The sequence below is a fragment of the Mastomys coucha genome, unplaced genomic scaffold, assembly GCF_008632895.1.
Source record: "Mastomys coucha isolate ucsf_1 unplaced genomic scaffold, UCSF_Mcou_1 pScaffold22, whole genome shotgun sequence".
NCBI classification, from domain to species: domain Eukaryota; kingdom Metazoa; phylum Chordata; class Mammalia; order Rodentia; family Muridae; genus Mastomys; species Mastomys coucha.
The window spans coordinates 194,689,297-194,708,188 of NW_022196905.1; the positions used below are offsets into that span (position 1 = coordinate 194,689,297).

General features: G+C 37.2%; 1 protein-coding gene across 4 annotated transcripts in view; it reads left to right on the top strand.

The window, feature by feature from the left end:
- Positions 1-18,892, top strand: part of Asb5 (ankyrin repeat and SOCS box containing 5) — a 40,608-nt gene that overhangs the window by 18,532 nt on the left and 3,184 nt on the right. For 2 of the 4 annotated variants that reach the window (XM_031339823.1, XM_031339826.1), the window contains exons 2-5: positions 12,698-12,777; positions 15,339-15,446; positions 16,314-16,464; positions 16,636-16,770. In XM_031339823.1, the coding sequence (XP_031195683.1) occupies positions 12,698-12,777; positions 15,339-15,446; positions 16,314-16,464; positions 16,636-16,770 (474 nt within the window). Of the gene's footprint in view, positions 1-2,655; positions 2,949-9,175; positions 9,251-12,697; positions 12,778-15,338; positions 15,447-16,313; positions 16,465-16,635; positions 16,771-18,892 lie in introns of those variants that run through there. The other 2 variants (XM_031339824.1, XM_031339825.1) reach the window with 2 other exon arrangements.

Here is an 18,892-nt window from a genome sequence, read left to right on the forward strand (position 1 = left end):
CATGTTTTGTTAGTGATGTGTATATAGTTTCAAAGCTGGCCCCTCTGACTAGAAAATCAGTAAGGGTGTTCATTCTTAGTAGAAGCTGATTCTCTTTCTCCCAGAAGTCATTTGTTGCCCATAGTTCTTTGTCTAGGAGTGGGACCCTGTGATATTTTCTCCCTTCCACATTAACACATCCATTGATGTTGTGGTCTTGCTCATGCAGCCATTTATAGGAGAAGTGGATTCACAGAAGCCTTCCTGGTATTCCAGTTTTAATGGCTTTTCCTCAGGCTCTTCCCCAATGTTTCTGAGCCATGGCCGCAGGAGCTGTGATGGAGTTGTATCCGTTGGAGCCAGGCTTGGTATTCCAGTTCTAATGGCCTTTCCTCAGTCTCTTCCCTAATGTTTCTGAGCCATGGCCGCAGGAGATGTGATGGAGCTGTATCCGTTGGAGCCAGGCTTCCCACAATCTGTTGCTCTCTCAGTTGTGCCTAAATGTGGTTTCCTGTGGTGGTTTCCATTTGCTCCAAAGAGAAGCTTCTTAGAGAGCTTAGAGAGGGGTGAGAGCTACATTTATCTGCTACATTTATCTGTGGGTATAAAGATAGTATTTAGAAAGTAGTAAGGAATCATGCTGGTCTAGCAAAGTGGTGATAATAGGGTTTTTTTTTGTTTGTTTGTTTGTTTTTTCGAGACAGGGTTTCTCTGTATAGCCCTGGCTGTATTGGCACTCACTCTGTAGACCAGGCTGGCTTCGAACTCAGAAATCTGCCTGCCTCTGCCTCCCAAGTGCTGGGATTAAAGGCATGCGCCACCACCGCCCAGCTATAATAGGTTTTTGTTTGATTGTTTTGGTTGGTTGGGTTTTTTTGCCTTTTATTGCACTGGAAATTTGTTCACTTCACCGGAGCCATAGAAAAATTTCTGAGCTGTTCTTAAATTTCTATGTCAATTACTCTTTAAAGTGGCATGCCATTCAAGAGATAACAGCCTGGGGAATAACATAATGACTCAGGCTTTGCAGTCATACTACACATAACATAGATTGGAGAATTGGACACAGAGATAGTTCAATGTAGTGTATCATGTCTACAACTGTTTAAGAACAAAATTACTTCAGTATCTGAGGCTTTATTTAAATGTATTTATTGTATAATGTATTTATTGTACATTAATGAAAATATGAAGCTGAAAAACCCTGTGCTGAATTTCCTTTCACTGATTTAATTACTTTTTAAACAAAAAAATAATATCTACTTTTATTGTAAAGAATTCATACTTTCTTTGTGAGAATAAACTATGCAGTAAGGACACAATAGTTAAATCACTGGCTCAAGTTGAATACTAAAAACTGAATAGAACTTTTTAGCCTTTATTTCATCTGGGGAATGAGCTATCCATGCAAATTGCCCAAGATGAGCTGTCTCTGAATTTTAGTTTTATTGGAAATATCTTGAGGCCCCTCTAGTGGTATGTATCTAGTGGTAAAAATCTTGTACCTAAAACTCATGTACTAACTTTTCTTTTGTGTGTGACTGCTAAAAATTCAATCAGAGACACTTATAGTTAGGAGACTATGATAACGTCCACATGACCTGTAGTAAAGGCAATGGATACGGGATGTCTTTAGGTGACATTTCCAGAGACATCCAAACAGTGAGTCCAGACCTTGAGATAAGAGAAGCATATTTTTGGTATCCATTAGTGACTCATTTGATGTCAATGCCGGCACTGTAATGTAGCAGCAGATGGAAACAGGTAGAACACGGAAACTCATTTTCCTTATTAAATATTTTTTCCTCCTACTTGATTTATTGCAGGAAGACAGGGCTCTGGCTACTTCATTTCCTCAGTGGGCCAATAGGAGCTGGACCCTTATCGATGGTAATAACAAAGTCAGATATCAGGCTCTGTTGCCAGCATTCACCTGGGCAGCTCTCAGTCTGTTAATACCCGGTAATATGATGAGCAGCTCAGTTAATCCTTGGAGTCCCGTCGCAGTTCAGTTGCTATTCGTCCCTCCATCATGGCCCGGGAGCCCTGCTCAGCTCAACATGCCAGCAAAAGAGAACAGGCACATGTTTACTTTTTCCTCTCACCCCTCCAGCTTCTCCTTCCATTACCTTTTAGGGTGAAAAATCTCAGCTGTACTTAAATTGCCTGCTGACATCTTTTGGTTTAGAAATGACCTTTGGGGGAAAAAAAGCACAATAGTGAGCTGTGCCTATATAAATAAGATGTCTTCAAGTTTTAAATTCTAACCTTATAGCCTCACAAAGTTAAGACATGAGTTAGATACCATCCAGTCCTAATGTGCATATAATGCTTATGTCTGACGATGATGGAACAAGCCTAAGGGCTCCCTAATCACTCCCTGATCACTGAGCTGCATGACCCTGAAGTTTGCAGCCGTTATCAGTGGGCAATTTTACTTTTGATCGACTTGCCTATCATACAAATAAGCTTTGACATCAAAAGTGACAGCTTATTCATCTTCTGTTCTTACCAAGAAACACCATTTTTAATAATTTTGTCGTTTTTGGATCACACAAAGAGTTAAATATTTCTTGCTGCCGAGAGAGTCTCTGCTTTAAAAATAGAAAATGGTACAGCATTTCTGGCCCATCCCCCACACTGCATCTACCAGCCCCTTTCCAAGTGTTTCTGACTAGCGTTCAGTGTGGAAGCCTTATTCCAGACTGCTCACAGGAACCTTTGTGATAGTCTGAAGGGAAGGAAAAGTAGGTAGAAAGCCAGATGCTACTATCTCTTCTGGGTAGAGCACTTGTTCCTGTGACATCTGCTTGTTACAGACAAAAAAAAAACACCAACCCAAGTTATGTCTACAGACATTGCTGTTGAAGGGAACGGCATTAAGCAAATCCTCATGAAAAGAAAGCTAGCAAATGTAGAGGAATGTTCTTCTAAGCGAAAAGCTAGCTGGGGTATTCTGACCAGTCAAGGTTAGTATAGCAGGCATTGTAATAAACTATGTTGACCTCTTTTTTGCAAATACTAACTTGAAACTGTGGGTGCTTTACAGAATGTGGATTTTGAGGTGTGACTGTACAGCATGGCATAGGACTGCACAGCGTTCTCATCTTCTAGTTTTGTGAAAATGCATCTGCTGATTCTCCACTTTGATTGTATATTAAAGATGACGGTAAACTTTTAGAGTCTGGCTTAATCCTCTTTTCATTTTGTCAGGTATCTCTAACTGGCATGGACATGAATACAGGCTAGTAAAAGCAGGAAAAGACTGTTTACAAGCAATCTCGACTTTTAAAAATCATGTAAATTAGACCATAAGCTGAAAGGATGATTTAAGAAAATGAGTGCGAGGCCTTTGTAGAAATGTCATCACACTTTGTGAATATTAATAATAGAAAATCGTATTAGGTATAAGGAGAAATGAACACAGCAGTTAAAAGAGCAGTTATGGGAGGGTGTTCTATGTTAAAAAGAGAAAATACCTTAGAAATAACAGAACACCAGTATAGTCCACAAAAGATTTAAATGTGGTTTAGTCCCAGGTGTCATATGCCTATTTATTTGTACTTCATTTTATCTACTTATTAAAATATTAATGGTAAATAAATTTTTTTATATTATATACACATAAAAAGATTTAAATGTTGGAAATGGAGAGTCTGAAAGTGCCATCCCATCATAACAGTTATGTTTACTATATGATAGGGTTTGAAGATAGTTATTTACAAATGATGGTTGATTTTCAGACAAAGCGTTTTTAAGTAGGAACACGTGTTATCTTCTTTAAAAGATTGAAACAAGTAATTGAATTGTTCCATCTCCCTTTTAAAAGTTATCAATATGCTTAACAACAAAACAGCCCAATGATATGAGTGAAAGGTTAACTACAAAGGAAATAGGGCAGAAACAAATGAGCTGTCATTTTAAAATATGAAAGCCCAATTCAGCGATATATAAGTTGTTATTTTATTGTGTGTTTATTACTTGCTAGGGTTAGTGACAGTCCTCGGGAAGCATCAATAAGTAGCCCCACAGCACATTATAAGCTTTTATGTCTTCAGTGACTACAGTGATTATGGTAGAAATGAAGATCGTCCAGACTCTTCCTAAATGGAGAAAAAAGATTTCTGTGGTAGACCTCAGAAAGTAATGATAATTTATGTGTGGGAGATGGCAAAAATCTAGTGTCTAAATTCATCTTGATGAGTCTCTTGCATCTTAGTGCTGATAGAAATGTCATAGGAGGTTGAAAGTAAGCCATAAAATTACATTCCAAGTCTAACTTTGATAAATGACCTTTGACCTACTTTAGACATATCAAAATTGTGGTAAATGAGAAATGGCCTGCATATATTTTGAGGGGAAAAGGCAAGACTTATTTAGCAAACTTCTGTTAGACTGAGGTTCAGAATATGTTAATATGTTAATATGAGTGTAAATAGGTCCAGTCATGAAGCAGGTCATTTGATAATAAAGATCACAATTTTAGGGATTCATCCTAAGCATATATGTAGGGATATTCACAAAGATATGTGATTTTGCTGATTTACTAAATCTAGACGCTATTTGAGGGCCAGGAAAACTATAGCTAGGTAGAATTTTATGATTGACCAATAAGGAGATTTTTTTTCTTTCTTTTTTTTTTATTTTAGATATTTTCTTTATTTACATGTAAATTTCTCCATTCCCAGTTTCCCCTCCAAAAAACAAAGAAACAAACAAAAACAACAAAAACAAACCCCTGTTGCCTCCCACTTCCCCATGCCTGCCACCCCGCCCTCTCCCACTTTCTGGCCCTGGCATTCCCCTACACTGGGGCACAGAACCTTCACAGGGCTGAGGTCCTCTCCTCCTATTGCTGATTAAATTTGCAATCCTCTACTATACACATGCTGCCAGAACAATCAGACCCCTCCATGTGCAGTCCTTGGTTGGTGGATGAGACCCTGGGAGCTCTGAGTGTACTACTTAGTTCATATTGTTGTTAGTCCTAAGGGGCTGCAAACCCCTCAGCTCCATTGGTCCTTTCTCTAACTCCAATAAGGAGATTTTTAAGACCTTCAAATCAAGGGTTCAGTTACATTGGCTTGTCTATTTAGATATCTAAAGGGAGTCATTGAGTAGTCAGATAGAAATAGAAACTCAGGTCGAGAAGACAATTGGAGTAACCAATATATGGGAAAGGTTTATACCCAGAATAATGCTTCAAAGTATAAAAGAAATATGCTCCCTAGCCAAGCTTATCAAGTTGGATTTTGTTCTTAGGAATCCACATAGTAAAAAGACAGAAATGTCTCCCACAAGTTGTTCTCTGACATCCACCCACATGAGTGTACATGTGACACACATACATGAATACACATAAACACACATTAAATAATTAAATGTAATAAAATTAAATGTAATTAAATGTATTATCATTAGTTGGTATATGATGAGGTAAGTAGTTATATGGCTGTCATAAATGGTATCTATCATATAGTGGTTATGTATAATGTTACAGAATTTTACTTTGTGATAAGAAACAATGATCAGTATAACTAAATGAAACAGAGTACTGACATAGTGGGTGACTTTGTAACTTCAGCCTATTGGAAGCTGAGGCAGAGTGATTGTCATTGAGTTTAAGGCCAGCCTGAGCTACCTAACGAGTTCCACTATGGCCTGGACTACACTATCCAAAAACCTTGAAAACAAAATAAAACCACAAGTACATTCAGAGCAGTGAGAACAATGCAGTTGCATCTCAAATTGACATGCTAATTTTAAAAAAGTTATGACTAGTGTTAAAATTGCTGTTTGTCAACAGCAGGGTTTTTTAAGGGCCTCAAATGAAGGATCCCCTCAAGTTGAATTGACTATTTAGACATCTAAATGAAGAAGTTGAATAGCCAAATGGAAATGAAGTCTCAACTTTAGAAGAAAGGACTGGTCTAGAAATACACAAGTAGGGCACCCAACCTTTGGGTGATATTTATACCCAGGGGACTGATACAGATCTCATGAGTTAGTGAAGAGAAACACAAAGCCTTAGCTTGGGACAGTGAGGATCCAAGATAGAGATGACATGATGAAAAGATAACATCTGAGCCAGTAAGAGCTGGTCCCTATCAGAAAACACGAGAACTGTCAGTGCTTGTGAAGTTCTTGATAACGATAAGCTTAACCTTAAGACCATGTTACTATGGCCATGTGGAAGAATGGTAATTCTGTTTAAACCAGTGGAGAAACAGCTACAAAACAAAAAGTAGCTGCTTTTAAGAAAACAATGGGTTTGCTTTTAGAAAGACTTTGAGAAGTTGGGACATTGTCTAGATGAGTGCCCCAATAAGGGCACTGAGGTTTGTGAGGAGTCAGGCAGACCCCTAGAGTATGGAGTTGTCCGTATATGCAGGATGCCTGGCCCAGCACTGTAATCATTCCATATCTACTCATCTCACTTATGGATAATAGACAAAAAAGGCTAGCTGATACAGAGCTCCATAATCATGTTATTTCTTTCTTCTGTTCATTATACAGAGCTAATTTCTTTTTTGTAAGAGGCAGTCACCATGAGAAAAACAATTAGGAGCCAGTAATCCAAGCTGAAATACCATGCCAAAACCTTTTCCGTCTGTATTTGCTTAGGCATTTCCAAACATTTACTCACACATAATTAGGAAAGGGGGATCAAAATGACGCTGGATGGTGAATAGAAACCATGGGAAACTTCACATTGAGGGCTGCCAGTTTATACGACGCTAGTCTCTTTAATATATTTATTCAGAAACTCATTAATTCCAGGAGCCCATATCAAAGTATAACATTAAACAATTGTCCACATTTATTTTATGTGTAAGAGTGATGAGAGTTTTCTGTGCATGTGTGTATGTGCACTGTGCACATCTGGTGCCAGCGGGGACCAGAAGAGGCAGTTTTCTATTCTGGAAGTCTAGTTATGGAGCTGTGACCCACCATGTGGGTGTTGGGACCCAAACAGGGTCTTCTGAAAGCACAAATTCTTGAAACTACTGAATTCTCTCTCTAGCCCTCTTCTTGTCTGCATTGTTTCTGTGTATGTGTTTGGTTTTGATATTTTTTTGTCCTATTGGTTTATTTAGTTTATTTCTATTTTGATTTCCATTTTTTTTTCTTTTAGGAGGAGTTTCCCCTGTCTTTTAGTTTTCGTTCTTTTTTTGTTTTTGTTTTTTAGAAGAGGTATAGGAAAACCACGAAATTAGCTAGGTGGGGTAGGTGGGGAGGATCTGTGAGAAGTGAGGAGAGTGAGGAAGGAGAAAGAACATGATTAAAACATCATATGAAACATGATTAATAGTAATTTTAAAGAAAGAAGTATAACATCACTATTTGGCTGTGATAATTCATTTCATTGGTTTAACATAATATTTTAATCAGCAATCATAAAAATGACCACTAATATCTATTGATTCCAGTGCAGATCGGACTACTGAGAAGACTCCAGTAGGATCTATTATTATTTGTAATTATGGCCTAAAGATAAACTGACCTTAAGTCGGTTGAGTATAGTTATGTAGTTATAACTTATTTATTTGATTCTAATAAACTCAGCAGTGGTGTTAGCTGTTTTCTGTGAAGTATATATATATATATATGAATATATAATCAACTATTTTCTTCTTTGAGGATGATTTCAGAAACTAGAAACAAATTTTAATTTTTTTAAAAAAAGTGATATACATCTAAAAGCTTCAGAGAAAGAAACATGAAAATGTTTATTTTATAAAAGTTGTGTTTAAACATTTATTTAGACACTAGCTAGGTTAAGTATTTTATTAACACTGACTTCAACCCCATGAAGGAGGTGGAGTAATTGAAACATTTGCAGTTATCAAAACCCGACTTTCAGGTGCTGACTTCCAAAGCTCACATAGGTAGTTACATATATATGCTTGATTTTAAAAACAAGACTATCTTATCAGATGTCCAAGATCAACATGAGTGCATGGAAGTGCCATTGATCTACAGCGGTTAACTGGTATGATTAGATTATCTCCCTCAAATTAAAACTTTTTCCTGAAAATGATTTTCAAATTCATGTCTCTTGACTTGGGGATATTTATAGGAAAAAAAAAAAAACTGATGAGGGAAGACACCGAACATTTAGTTCGTTTCCTTAGGATAAACCATAACAGGTTTTAGTTTTTCTTAGCTTTTCTATTTCTGTCCAATGCATATGCATAGGCTGTCTTATGAGAATCTGAATAACTCATAGTAATTAGAGTAAGTTTCATGACCATGTAATTCAGTATATCATTCTGTAGCAAAGGAGGGTCCACCTACATCTAGGATAACATTATTATAAAGAAAGTTTCATAGAGATGGTAATAGTAGCAAGACAAGATCAGTCACAGTTCTTGAAGACACTGGTTTTGACAGTTTACTTCCCTCTTAGCAATTGAGACCTTGAGAGTTTCTGTTAATCTGATTGTTTGTTTGAAAGCACACTATAGCTCATTGCATGTCTGCTGACTTATTTATAAACATGTCCAAGGATATGAACTAAATGCTGTTGGGCCTGCAGCTTACATATGTTTGGGAACTTCTTTAAATTTTCAGGATACAGAGTTTTACAGATTCTTGTCAGCGATGGTCAAGTTGCCTTGAATTCATAGTGAATCTGTACCCTTTGCAAAGAACACAGTTGGTTTAATGTTTTATAACTAAGTTGACTATAAAATGCCTCCAAGTTTCCCAGCAAAATGAACATGTTACATGAAAATGCCACTGATTGCCACCTGCTTACAATTCCCTGGTCAAGATAAGTGTAGTGCAATTGCTATGTGGGAAAATATTAGGAAAACAAACAATAAAAACAACAAAACAAAACAAAACAAAAACAAGCGTTCCTAAACTCCCGTCCTTTGTCCTCTAGAACATTGATTGCTAAGTTGGCTCCTCAGGGAGTCTAGATGGGGCCACGATTTGGAACAGGCAAAGACAAAATAACACGATCTCACCCTAGGCAAGGGCAGAAGTAAAAGTAAAATGCTTTCATTTCATGATAGGAGTCATAGTCTTAAGGATAGAAATAAGCTAGGGTTATTATTTCTCAGAGAGGGCACTCAGTGAGGCGGTGGGAAAGCCTTTTTGAAGATGGATCAGATTTTCTAAGCACCAAGTCGTCATATTACAAGAAGCTTTAAGGTCTTTAAAATAGCTGAACACATTTTTTTTTCGTGCTGCTAAAAAAAGATGAGTCGGATTTACCTCAGCAGTGGCTGGCTTGAAGTACCATGGGGAGATGGTGACTTAGGTATGGTATAGAACTTTATGAAACCTTATACAGATAGACATTAAACCATGAATGTTTGGCTCTTTCGGTGTGATATTTACAAAGCAGAGCAGGCTCTCACCATGTAATAATAAACCAGATGTCTGAGAACTATTGCCGTTTCTAAATACAGACACTCATGCCTACATAGCTCTGCAGACCGTAGCAATATGAGTCTACAGATATTTTGTAAAACAATTTCATACTGATAACTTATCTTGATAAGTTAAACTGAATATTTTTCAGGTAAGGTTTTTGTTGCCTTTATCCTAGATACTAGACAGGGATTGAAATAGCTGCATATGAAGAGATTTATATCTTGTTTGATCTTAGAAAAAATATAAAAATAATAGAAATCATGTCCATATGGAAAAGTATGACACTTTACACCGAATATGTTTGAATAGATACTTGCAACTTATAGTTGCTAAGTTTCTGATATTGACTAGGAATAGAAGGGATAGGTGAAAAGATTTTGAAACAGAATTAGAATGTGATCTAATATCTTTTGATTTTCATGTTACCAAGATTAATTACAGAAATTTTCCTAAGAAATTAGAGGAAGCAAGTGATATGAGGTTGTTTGGGAATTAGTTAAGTGGAATTTAAAACAAACCATATTTTTTGTTTTGTTTTGTTTGTTTCAAGACAGTTTTTCTCTGTGTAGCCCTGGCTGTCCTTAAAATCATTCTGTAGACCAGTCTGGCCTCAAACATAGAGATCCACCTGCCTCTGCCTCCTGAGTGCTGGGCTTGAAGGTGTATGCCATCACCTTCTGGCTAACAAATGATTTTTTTATAGGCTGGTATGCATATTATAAATCATTTCTTTAATAAATTGGTTCATTTATTGATTAATCCAGGAAAAAAGTGTAATGCAGTTATTTATTTTGATGGAGATGGGACCAATTGTTCTGAGCATCAGAACAGTCCATTCTGATGAACAAAACATTAGGATACAGAGGCAAGCTTGCTGAGAAGGCAGTGGAGGAGCCCTCAGGTACAAACCTTGTTAGCTTTGATGCTTCTTAAAAGCCTTCAAAACACTGGAGAGGACCTGGCCTAAAATAAACTTCAGGGGTCATATTTTAGACCTTTGTCAATCTTAGCATCTGGCTGTCTTGTCAGAGGCAGTGGGAAAATCATAATGCGGCAGATCATATAATTTGGCATTTGTCTTTAGGACAAATAAAAATAGTGAACCTTATTGCATCATTATAAAAGAACTAAAAACTTGACATTGCAAATATCACAGATGATTGCATTCAAAATAATAATAATAATAAGCATTGATTACTTGAAACTCATTGCTTTTCTACCTCTCTGTGGATGAAACTAAGTATAGTAGTCCCAATATGTGATTTGTTTTGAAAGCTAACATTTTCTTGTTTGAATGCTCACTGTAAGAATTAATCTACATTTTGAAGTTCCCCCACATTTCATTTTGCACTGAAATCTTTAGTGATAAAACAAACAAATGTGTATGATTTGCGAAGCATTACATTTATCTTGGAATCTAGGTCACAGCACATATATGGAAGGCATGGGAGTTGTTAGCTCCATCCATTTTGAGGGTTCCAGGGATTCAACTCGTTGGCAAGCACCCTTACCTGCTGAGCCACATCACCAGCCATGAAATTTTCTTTTCTTGATTGCTTGCTTTCTTCCTTCCTTTTCCTTCCTCCCTCCCTGCCTTCGTTTCTTCCCTCCTTCCCTTCCTTCCTTCCTTCTTTGAATATGTATGTGTGATGTCTGTGTGTGCCTGGGTGTATGTCAGTTTGCATGTATATGGGTGTGCACATGTGTAAAGTGCCTAGATCTAGTGTTATACACATAGTGAGTCTATTAACATAAACTAATACCATCATGATTTATAAGTCAACAGTAAAGAGAAAACATTCTCTTACCCCCCTACTTCAATATTTGTATTTTCAGTAAAATATTGTTATGCCATTAAATTTATTTAATTGTTGATTGACAAGTGACTTCAATCCTCAATATCACACTCATGAGTTCTCTTATTTTTCTTATGTATACAGACTTTGGTCACTGGAATTATTTGGCCATCATTTACAGGGTTCTGGTAAAGCTTGCAGCAAGAGGATAATACTAACTCCTGGGTAGAGTCAAATTGGGCTTTTGAATTCTCTAAGAGATAGAAATAATGAAATCACTTCTAAAATTCAACATTCTTCTGTACTTATAGCTCCAATGATTTTGTCATTTATTTAAACAACTTTTAGGTGGTGTTTTATAAAACTTGCATTTTTAATAAACATTCAAGTAGCTTTCTAACAATTTATGTGGTAAAATTCATCAGAAGCCTTAAAAATTATTGTCTTATGAATTTAACAGGAGAAGAAAAATAGAGAAGAAGGTAGATACTAGTGTTTGTAATCAAAATATTTTGTGACTATTTTCTCTTTAATCAGTGTTGCTTTTATTTCTTAAAATTTTTCTAAATAGGTGTTTGCTGGCAATCTTAGTCTGCTTAATTACTTTAAAGCCCTTTCAAGTGACCACATTAAATCTATAATATTATAGATGTTATCTGTAATATCCAGGAAATTAAGCCAATAGAGGCAGGACTGGGATCTTTTAATTGCAGAAGAATTATGCAGGAAAAATACCCACCATCCGTCTTTCCTGCTTGAGCGGCCGCAGGGAGAGAGAGGGAGGAGCAGGTGATGTGTGTCCTTTTGAGGAGAACAAAGTTTATGCAAGAAGACTGCTTTACCTATTGGGTGGGATGTAAGAGACACCTGAGAAGAGGAAATTATGGGGCATGACATCTAGGTTGGGAGCCAAGTGCCCTGGTCCACCCACACCAAATACATGGAGAATGAATGCTCTACCAGTGAGCCTCTGACAATAGTAGCACCATTTCAAAAACAGCTGACCCTGTGTCCCCTCTGATAACCCTTTCAAGGACCCACCTAGGCTATACTGTGTTTCAGACTCGAGGATTAGCTACTTGACCTTCTTTGCAACATTTTACAGCTCATGCACATCAGGAGCAGGACAGTCTGAGGTCCATGGATAGGAGGAATAATAGAACGGGCTTAGCATATAAAGATATGAGTCCGGCTGTGAGCACTGCTAAAAATACAATAAATATATTTATTTCTGGTTATATATGGGAAAGCATGTAGTCCAAACTTTGGGACATTTTTGTGACCACTCCCTTTTAGTTGATAATTCAGTAGATACTATTAAGTCCAAAGTCAATTCTAAAGCATATATAGCCATCTTGATTCACAGACTCACTAGCGGGATCCTTCAGCTAAAGATCAAGTTTCCTAAGATATGAACAGTAACTGGGCCATCTTGTTAAATGCTGACTGTGTCTAATTTCTATGATATTAGAACTGATGGAACTTAATAGAGTTTACGTTGACCTCCATGATTTTGTTATCATTCTTTTGGACAGGATCCTGGGCAGATCGATCACCACTGCATGAAGCTGCAAGTCAAGGTCGTCTTCTTGCTCTGAGGACATTATTATCACAAGTAAACTATTACTTTATATAAGCTTCCTTCCTATGAGCATAGAACACCTCCAAATCAAATCCACCCAAAAGTAATAAACTTTAAGTGTCACTACTGTTCTTTCTTTATAGCTTGTATCAGAGAAGACAATAGATTCTGTTTTACATTTGAAATTCCTTCATGGATATCTTGTTATATTGCTGTGTCTTCCTATTTCAACGTTCTCTTATAGGATATTTGCTCATTAATAAGGATTTAGATATTAGTGTTTTTATTTATGTATTACTTATTAAGTACTCTAAATATACTTAATTTGGTGTGATATGTACAGCTAATTATAGACTTAGTTTGGTCATATACTATCTCCAAAGGGGTAGTCAGATCAGATGTGAAAATAGCATATTTTACATTATGGTAATTTATGAAATATTATGACAAACTGCTTGTGAACACCAGAAAGTGTTTATTTCCACACCTGCCTACTTCTTCAGCGTGAGTGGAAGGAGAAAGAAAAGCAAGGGTTCCTCCTGTAAGCAGAAAGTAACTTAGCTTGGATCAGCCCATTGCATATTCTCAACCTCCTGTCTGACTGTAATGCATACTCAGTGTTGGGGTGTTAATAACTCCCTGTGTCACATAAAAAGGAATTCCTCGGATGGCTATGAGAAAGGAGACTTCCTAACAAACTCTGACACTTGAGGCAGCCACAGTCTACCCGAAGGAGTTTCATTTTCTCACCTGTAACATGACCATGTGTCCGAGGTGTTCCCTTGGAGTCCTGTGACAGCCATGTGACTGTTTTGCTCATCCCTTCATGGTGGGGGGCGGGGGGAAGGACCTGTATAAAAAGGTCAGTGGTTTCAAGAGATAATCCTCTGGAGAGGGTCACATAGTGCTTTCAGAGGAAGGCAGTCACAGTGTTTCTCAATGTACCTCCTGTCCACAGATACGCTGGCCAAGGGGAGGGAGAGCCTCCGGCAGAGCCCTCTCACATGCTTCGTTCATCTGGTCACACTAGGGGGCGCTAGCATCTCCTCAAACCAGATTTCTTACTAGGAACTTGAGATCTTAGGAAGGATGAGGATGGTTAAAAACTCCACTTGTTAGCAGCAAAGATACAGTGTGACTGTCTATGCCTATGGCTCCATGTGTCCCCATGTTACAGCTTATGACATTCAGTACTATGTTAGGAAGATGTTGTTGCCTTGAAACGTCGTATTACTTTCTTAGTAAAATCATCACTAATGGACAGTAAATTACAAATGATTCCCTAGAAGGCAAAGAAACTTACATCCTAATAATTTTATATGATTTAGTTTCATAATGTAAGCTAAATGAGCACAGTAAGTGTTTATTAAGGTAGAAGATGAAATGAAATCTCTTATTTTCTACCCACTGGGAATAGTAATAATTGCTGTAAAAGTATTTATTCTTTTTAACTCTTATGACCACCCTAAAACTTAGAACTCCAAGTATTTGTTCATGATTATTCTGTGGGTCACAACTTAAACACAAGTCTAATTTTGAAGACAACCGTACTGTATAACTTAATCTTATCTATTAAATGAATAACTATTGAGTGACACATTCATAAATCCATTTACTAAACTCTATTTTCCTGATCTAGAATAATCACTGATCATATAATCACAATCAAAACAAGTTACTAGTTTATAAAAAGTCTTTAATTCTATAAAATGAAAAACCTTAAGAAAACAAACTCTAAAGAAAACATGTAACAAATCTAGTAACAGAATGCTTGACATCATTAGGTGACAGTGCTATAGTAATCATGGGGTTCCTAAGCTTCAATCAGGCTTGTAAAAGGAGTATATTAAAATGATTATATATTTATAGGCATGTTGTGCTAAAATATGTATATACTATACATATATAATGATTAAAGGTAGCTAACATTTCCATCTCAAATATTCCAAAATCAATTTTGATTGACATTTAATGATTGTGCATATTTATTGAGTACAATATAATGTTTCAACCCATGTATTCCCTGTGACAGGGCAAAGCAAAATAATTGATATACTTACATTTCTCCTTACTGAGACTAATTATCTTATGAGAAGCCACTCAGGGGAAAGGTTTGCTCGGGCTTACATTGTCATGCAGAGGAGGCCAGGTGGCTGGGGCTATGGCTGGAGTGAGGAGCCGGCTACATTCACATACTTCCAAAGCTGAGAACATTGGACAAAAGCAGCAAGGATACACCTCATAAACTTATCCTGAATGAAAGGGCTCTCCTTCTGTCAGTTAGATATTTCCTCTAAAAAGCTTTAGGACAGAACTAGAAGTAAAATGAGATATAGAACATTAAGTAAGCAACTGATACAAGTACCACATGGAGAAAAGCTTTAAAATGTTGACTTGAAGATAGACTAATGATTAGCTGAAATTAAAGAAAGTTCTAGAACGTAAGTCAGATGGCATCACAGTAGGTTAAAGAGTTTCAACAACTGACTGGCTCAACTGCTAAATTGAAAACCAGTTGACTAGATCCCTTCGTCTTTTCAAGATGTGACATATACAGGGATGGATGACATTGTGTACCTTCTTTCTCACTGTAGGGTTATAACGTAAATGCAGTAACCATAGACCATGTCACTCCACTCCATGAGGCCTGCCTGGGTGACCATGTGGCATGTGCAAGGACTCTCCTGGAAGCTGGAGCTAATGTAAGTTTAAAAAGTAAATTAAGGATTTCACATCAGTTGACCAACAGAAGCCAAGTTCTTGGATTTTTTTTGTTTGTTTTCCTCTCCTTTTTCACAGTAGTATGGAAAACAACAGTATGCAGGAACAAACAGTGCCCTAGAACTGCCTCAGTTCCTGAGGATTTCCTGCTGAAGAATCCCAGCCATTATGTAGAGTAGTGCACTGGGGCTCCCTAGATTTTCTGCTTCTGTGAATCAAAAAACAAAAACAAAAGATGAGCATCTGTATCTTGTATTTTTGCTTATTTTCTGAAGTGTCTCTAGAAATAAATTCTCAGAAGTAATAGTTTTGCTGCCTACCTGTATTGCTGTATCTTTGGAGGTAGGATAACGAATTCAAGAACATCTTATATAGAAAGATGGAGGCTAGCTCAGGTGGCAGGTAAGATACACACACATACACACACACACAAACACACACACACACACACACACTCATGATATCTCAGAATACAACCAATATGCCATATTTAAATATCATGTGACCTATCATTTCCTTCACCATTACTGGTTTCTTTCTCCCTTTTTAATTTTTTTAATTTTTATTTTTTGACGTACTATTGAATTTGTGTTCTATACTTGAATCTTGTTTATATTCCAATGCATTTCAATAATTGGGTGCCCATTCCTATGACTCCTCTTCCACATCACATTTCTATGAACTCTTGAAGGTTTAAGCTTCTTACCTTGATGCGTATGAATTAAATAAATACACATTATCATACTTACGCCCCACAGTTCCCAATAGGCAAATCATAGAACTTTTGGCAGTGATTAAACAAGTTCTCAACTTTCAAATCTCATTCTCAGATTTTGGGTTTTGTTTAGGCAAATGCAATCACAATAGATGGCGTGACTCCCTTGTTCAATGCTTGCTCACAAGGCAGCCCAAGCTGTGCAGAACTCCTTTTGGAATATGGCGCCAAAGCCCAACTGGAGTCCTGTTTTCCATCTCCAACACATGAGGCTGCCAGTAAAGGTTAGTTACGGGGTGAGGTTGAGTTTAAAAGGGAAAATATCTCTGGAAAATGAATATGCCTATTTGTCTTTCTATGAATTCTACTTCTGTGGGAAAGATGGGTGAGGGGAGGTATGTGTTTAAGTGGAGAGCATCAACAAAAACTAAAGCTGTCTTTCCTTTGCATCGCAGGTCACCATGAATGTCTCGACATTTTGATAGCCTGGGGCATAGATGTTGACCAAGACATTCCTCACCTGGGAACTCCTCTTTATGTAGCTTGTATGTCACAGCAGTTCCATTGTGTCAGGAAGCTTCTTTATGCTGGTACTTTTCCATTTTATCCGTACATGTAGATAATTATCTGTTTATCTAACTAAGCTTCTTTGAAAATCACATCTCATTGCTAAAAGCTTCTTACTATAAGCATTCTCACTTATTCACATACAGTCTAATAAGGAACCTCAGACTTCATGAGAATATGTCAAAGCTCATAGATGAATATACATTCTTTATGAGCTGCAGCTGAGTAATCAGAACACATTTGTTACATAATTGAGTGGAAAAGCCTTTCCTTGTAAGCAGTCATGAAATTAAGATTCTCCAGACTGAATATAATGTTGCTAAATATGTAAGCAAACCCCACAAAAGTTTAGAGATTCTAAGTACTTGAATAACTTTATTGCCTACTGTCTTGGTTTAGGTTTTATTGCTGTTAACAGATACCATGACCAAGACAACTCTTACAAGAACAACATTTAATTGGGGCTGGCTTATAAGCTCAGAGATTCAGTCCATTATCATCAAGGCAGGAACATGGCAGCATTCAGTGAGGCATGGTGCAGGAGGAGCTGAGAATTTTACATCTTCATCTGAAGGCTGCTAGCAGAATACTAACTTCCAGGCTAGAGGAGGGTCTTAAAGCCCACACCCACAGTGACATACCGACTCCAATAGAGCCACACCTAATAGTACCACTCTGAGCATATACAAACCATCACACCTACCAACCATAAAAACTCATGGGCTGTCCCAGACTTTGTACGTTCTGTCTTGTTACTAGGAAAGGCCTACTGCCTTCTCCACATATATCAAGTGACTAAGTTCCTCAAAGTTCAGCTTTTGCTCCATGAGAAATAATCCTAATCCATTCATACTTTGGTGGCTGAATTAGTCAGAGTTCTCTAAAGTTATAGAACTTATGGAATGCCTCTATATCAGTTTCTCATTCCCATGAGGCTAATTTGTTTCAGTTGGTCTTCTATAGAAGTAGGTTCCAACAGATGTGCTGGCAAGTAAAGGCAAGCAGTTGAAGAAAGTTGAATCTTCCTTCTTCCAATTTCCCCAAGTAGGCCTCTAGCAGAAGGTGTGGCCCAGATTAAGGTATATACGACCACACCAGGAATCTGGCACTTGCTTTGTCTCAGGATGACCTTGAACTCAGAGATCTCCTTGTCTCTGTCTCCTGGTATTAAAGGTGTGTACTACCTTCCCTAGACCTAAGCTTTTCATGGCTGCTATACCTCAAGATCTCCATGTCAAATGCAAGTCAGAAACTTGTGTCTTCTAGCCTCAAGATCTGGATCACAGGTGTGCCCTCCAATTCAGGATTGTAGTTCCTTCCAGATATTGTCAAGTTGACAACCAGAAATAGCCACCACAGTGGCCTCCCTGCAGTAGAAGTGAGAGCCCCTTCGAGATAGTTTGACCTCCCCTCATCATCCGTTTTCCCTAGAAGAATGCCTCTGTTACGTGGTAGATACTTAGAATATACATGAATTGAACACTGTGCTCTTATGCTGCTTATTTGGTTGTGACTATCATTTCCTTCTGGCATACTCAGACCTGTGATTTTAGCAGGCCCATTATGTGCTACTCACATGATCTTAGCCGACCTAAGGAACACAAAGGCAAGTCTTATAAGCTGGACTTAAATTCTCTATTTTATTCAATTGCACATAAAGGCTTAAACATGAGTTCTGCTAATATTGATAGATTGTTATTTCTAGACAGATTGACCATAAATTTAGTATAATCCATACAGTATATGCTTTGTCACCCTTCTTCATTTTGCTAGGAATATTTTTTCACCACTTTTAACATATGTTAAAGGACATTGAAAGATTGCTGTTTGCAATGGTTAATTGGTTGCTATTTTCATAAGCTGATACATCTAATGAAGTTTATGACTTGTTTAGGAAAATTCGCCCAAGAAATATTTCTCCACTAACGTTTTATATTTGTTTAAAAATACTGAAAGCTATCATTTCTACTGAAAGTTGAAAGTAGCAAGAGAGCTATGGAGTAATTCAAGGTAAACTGATTCCTGTTGGTATCTATAATTTTACAAACTGTCAAAAAATGTATGATTTTTATTAGTAGACATTTCTGGTTTCTGACTATATACTAGACAATGATATTATTATATTTTTGTAGTGTTAAATATTAT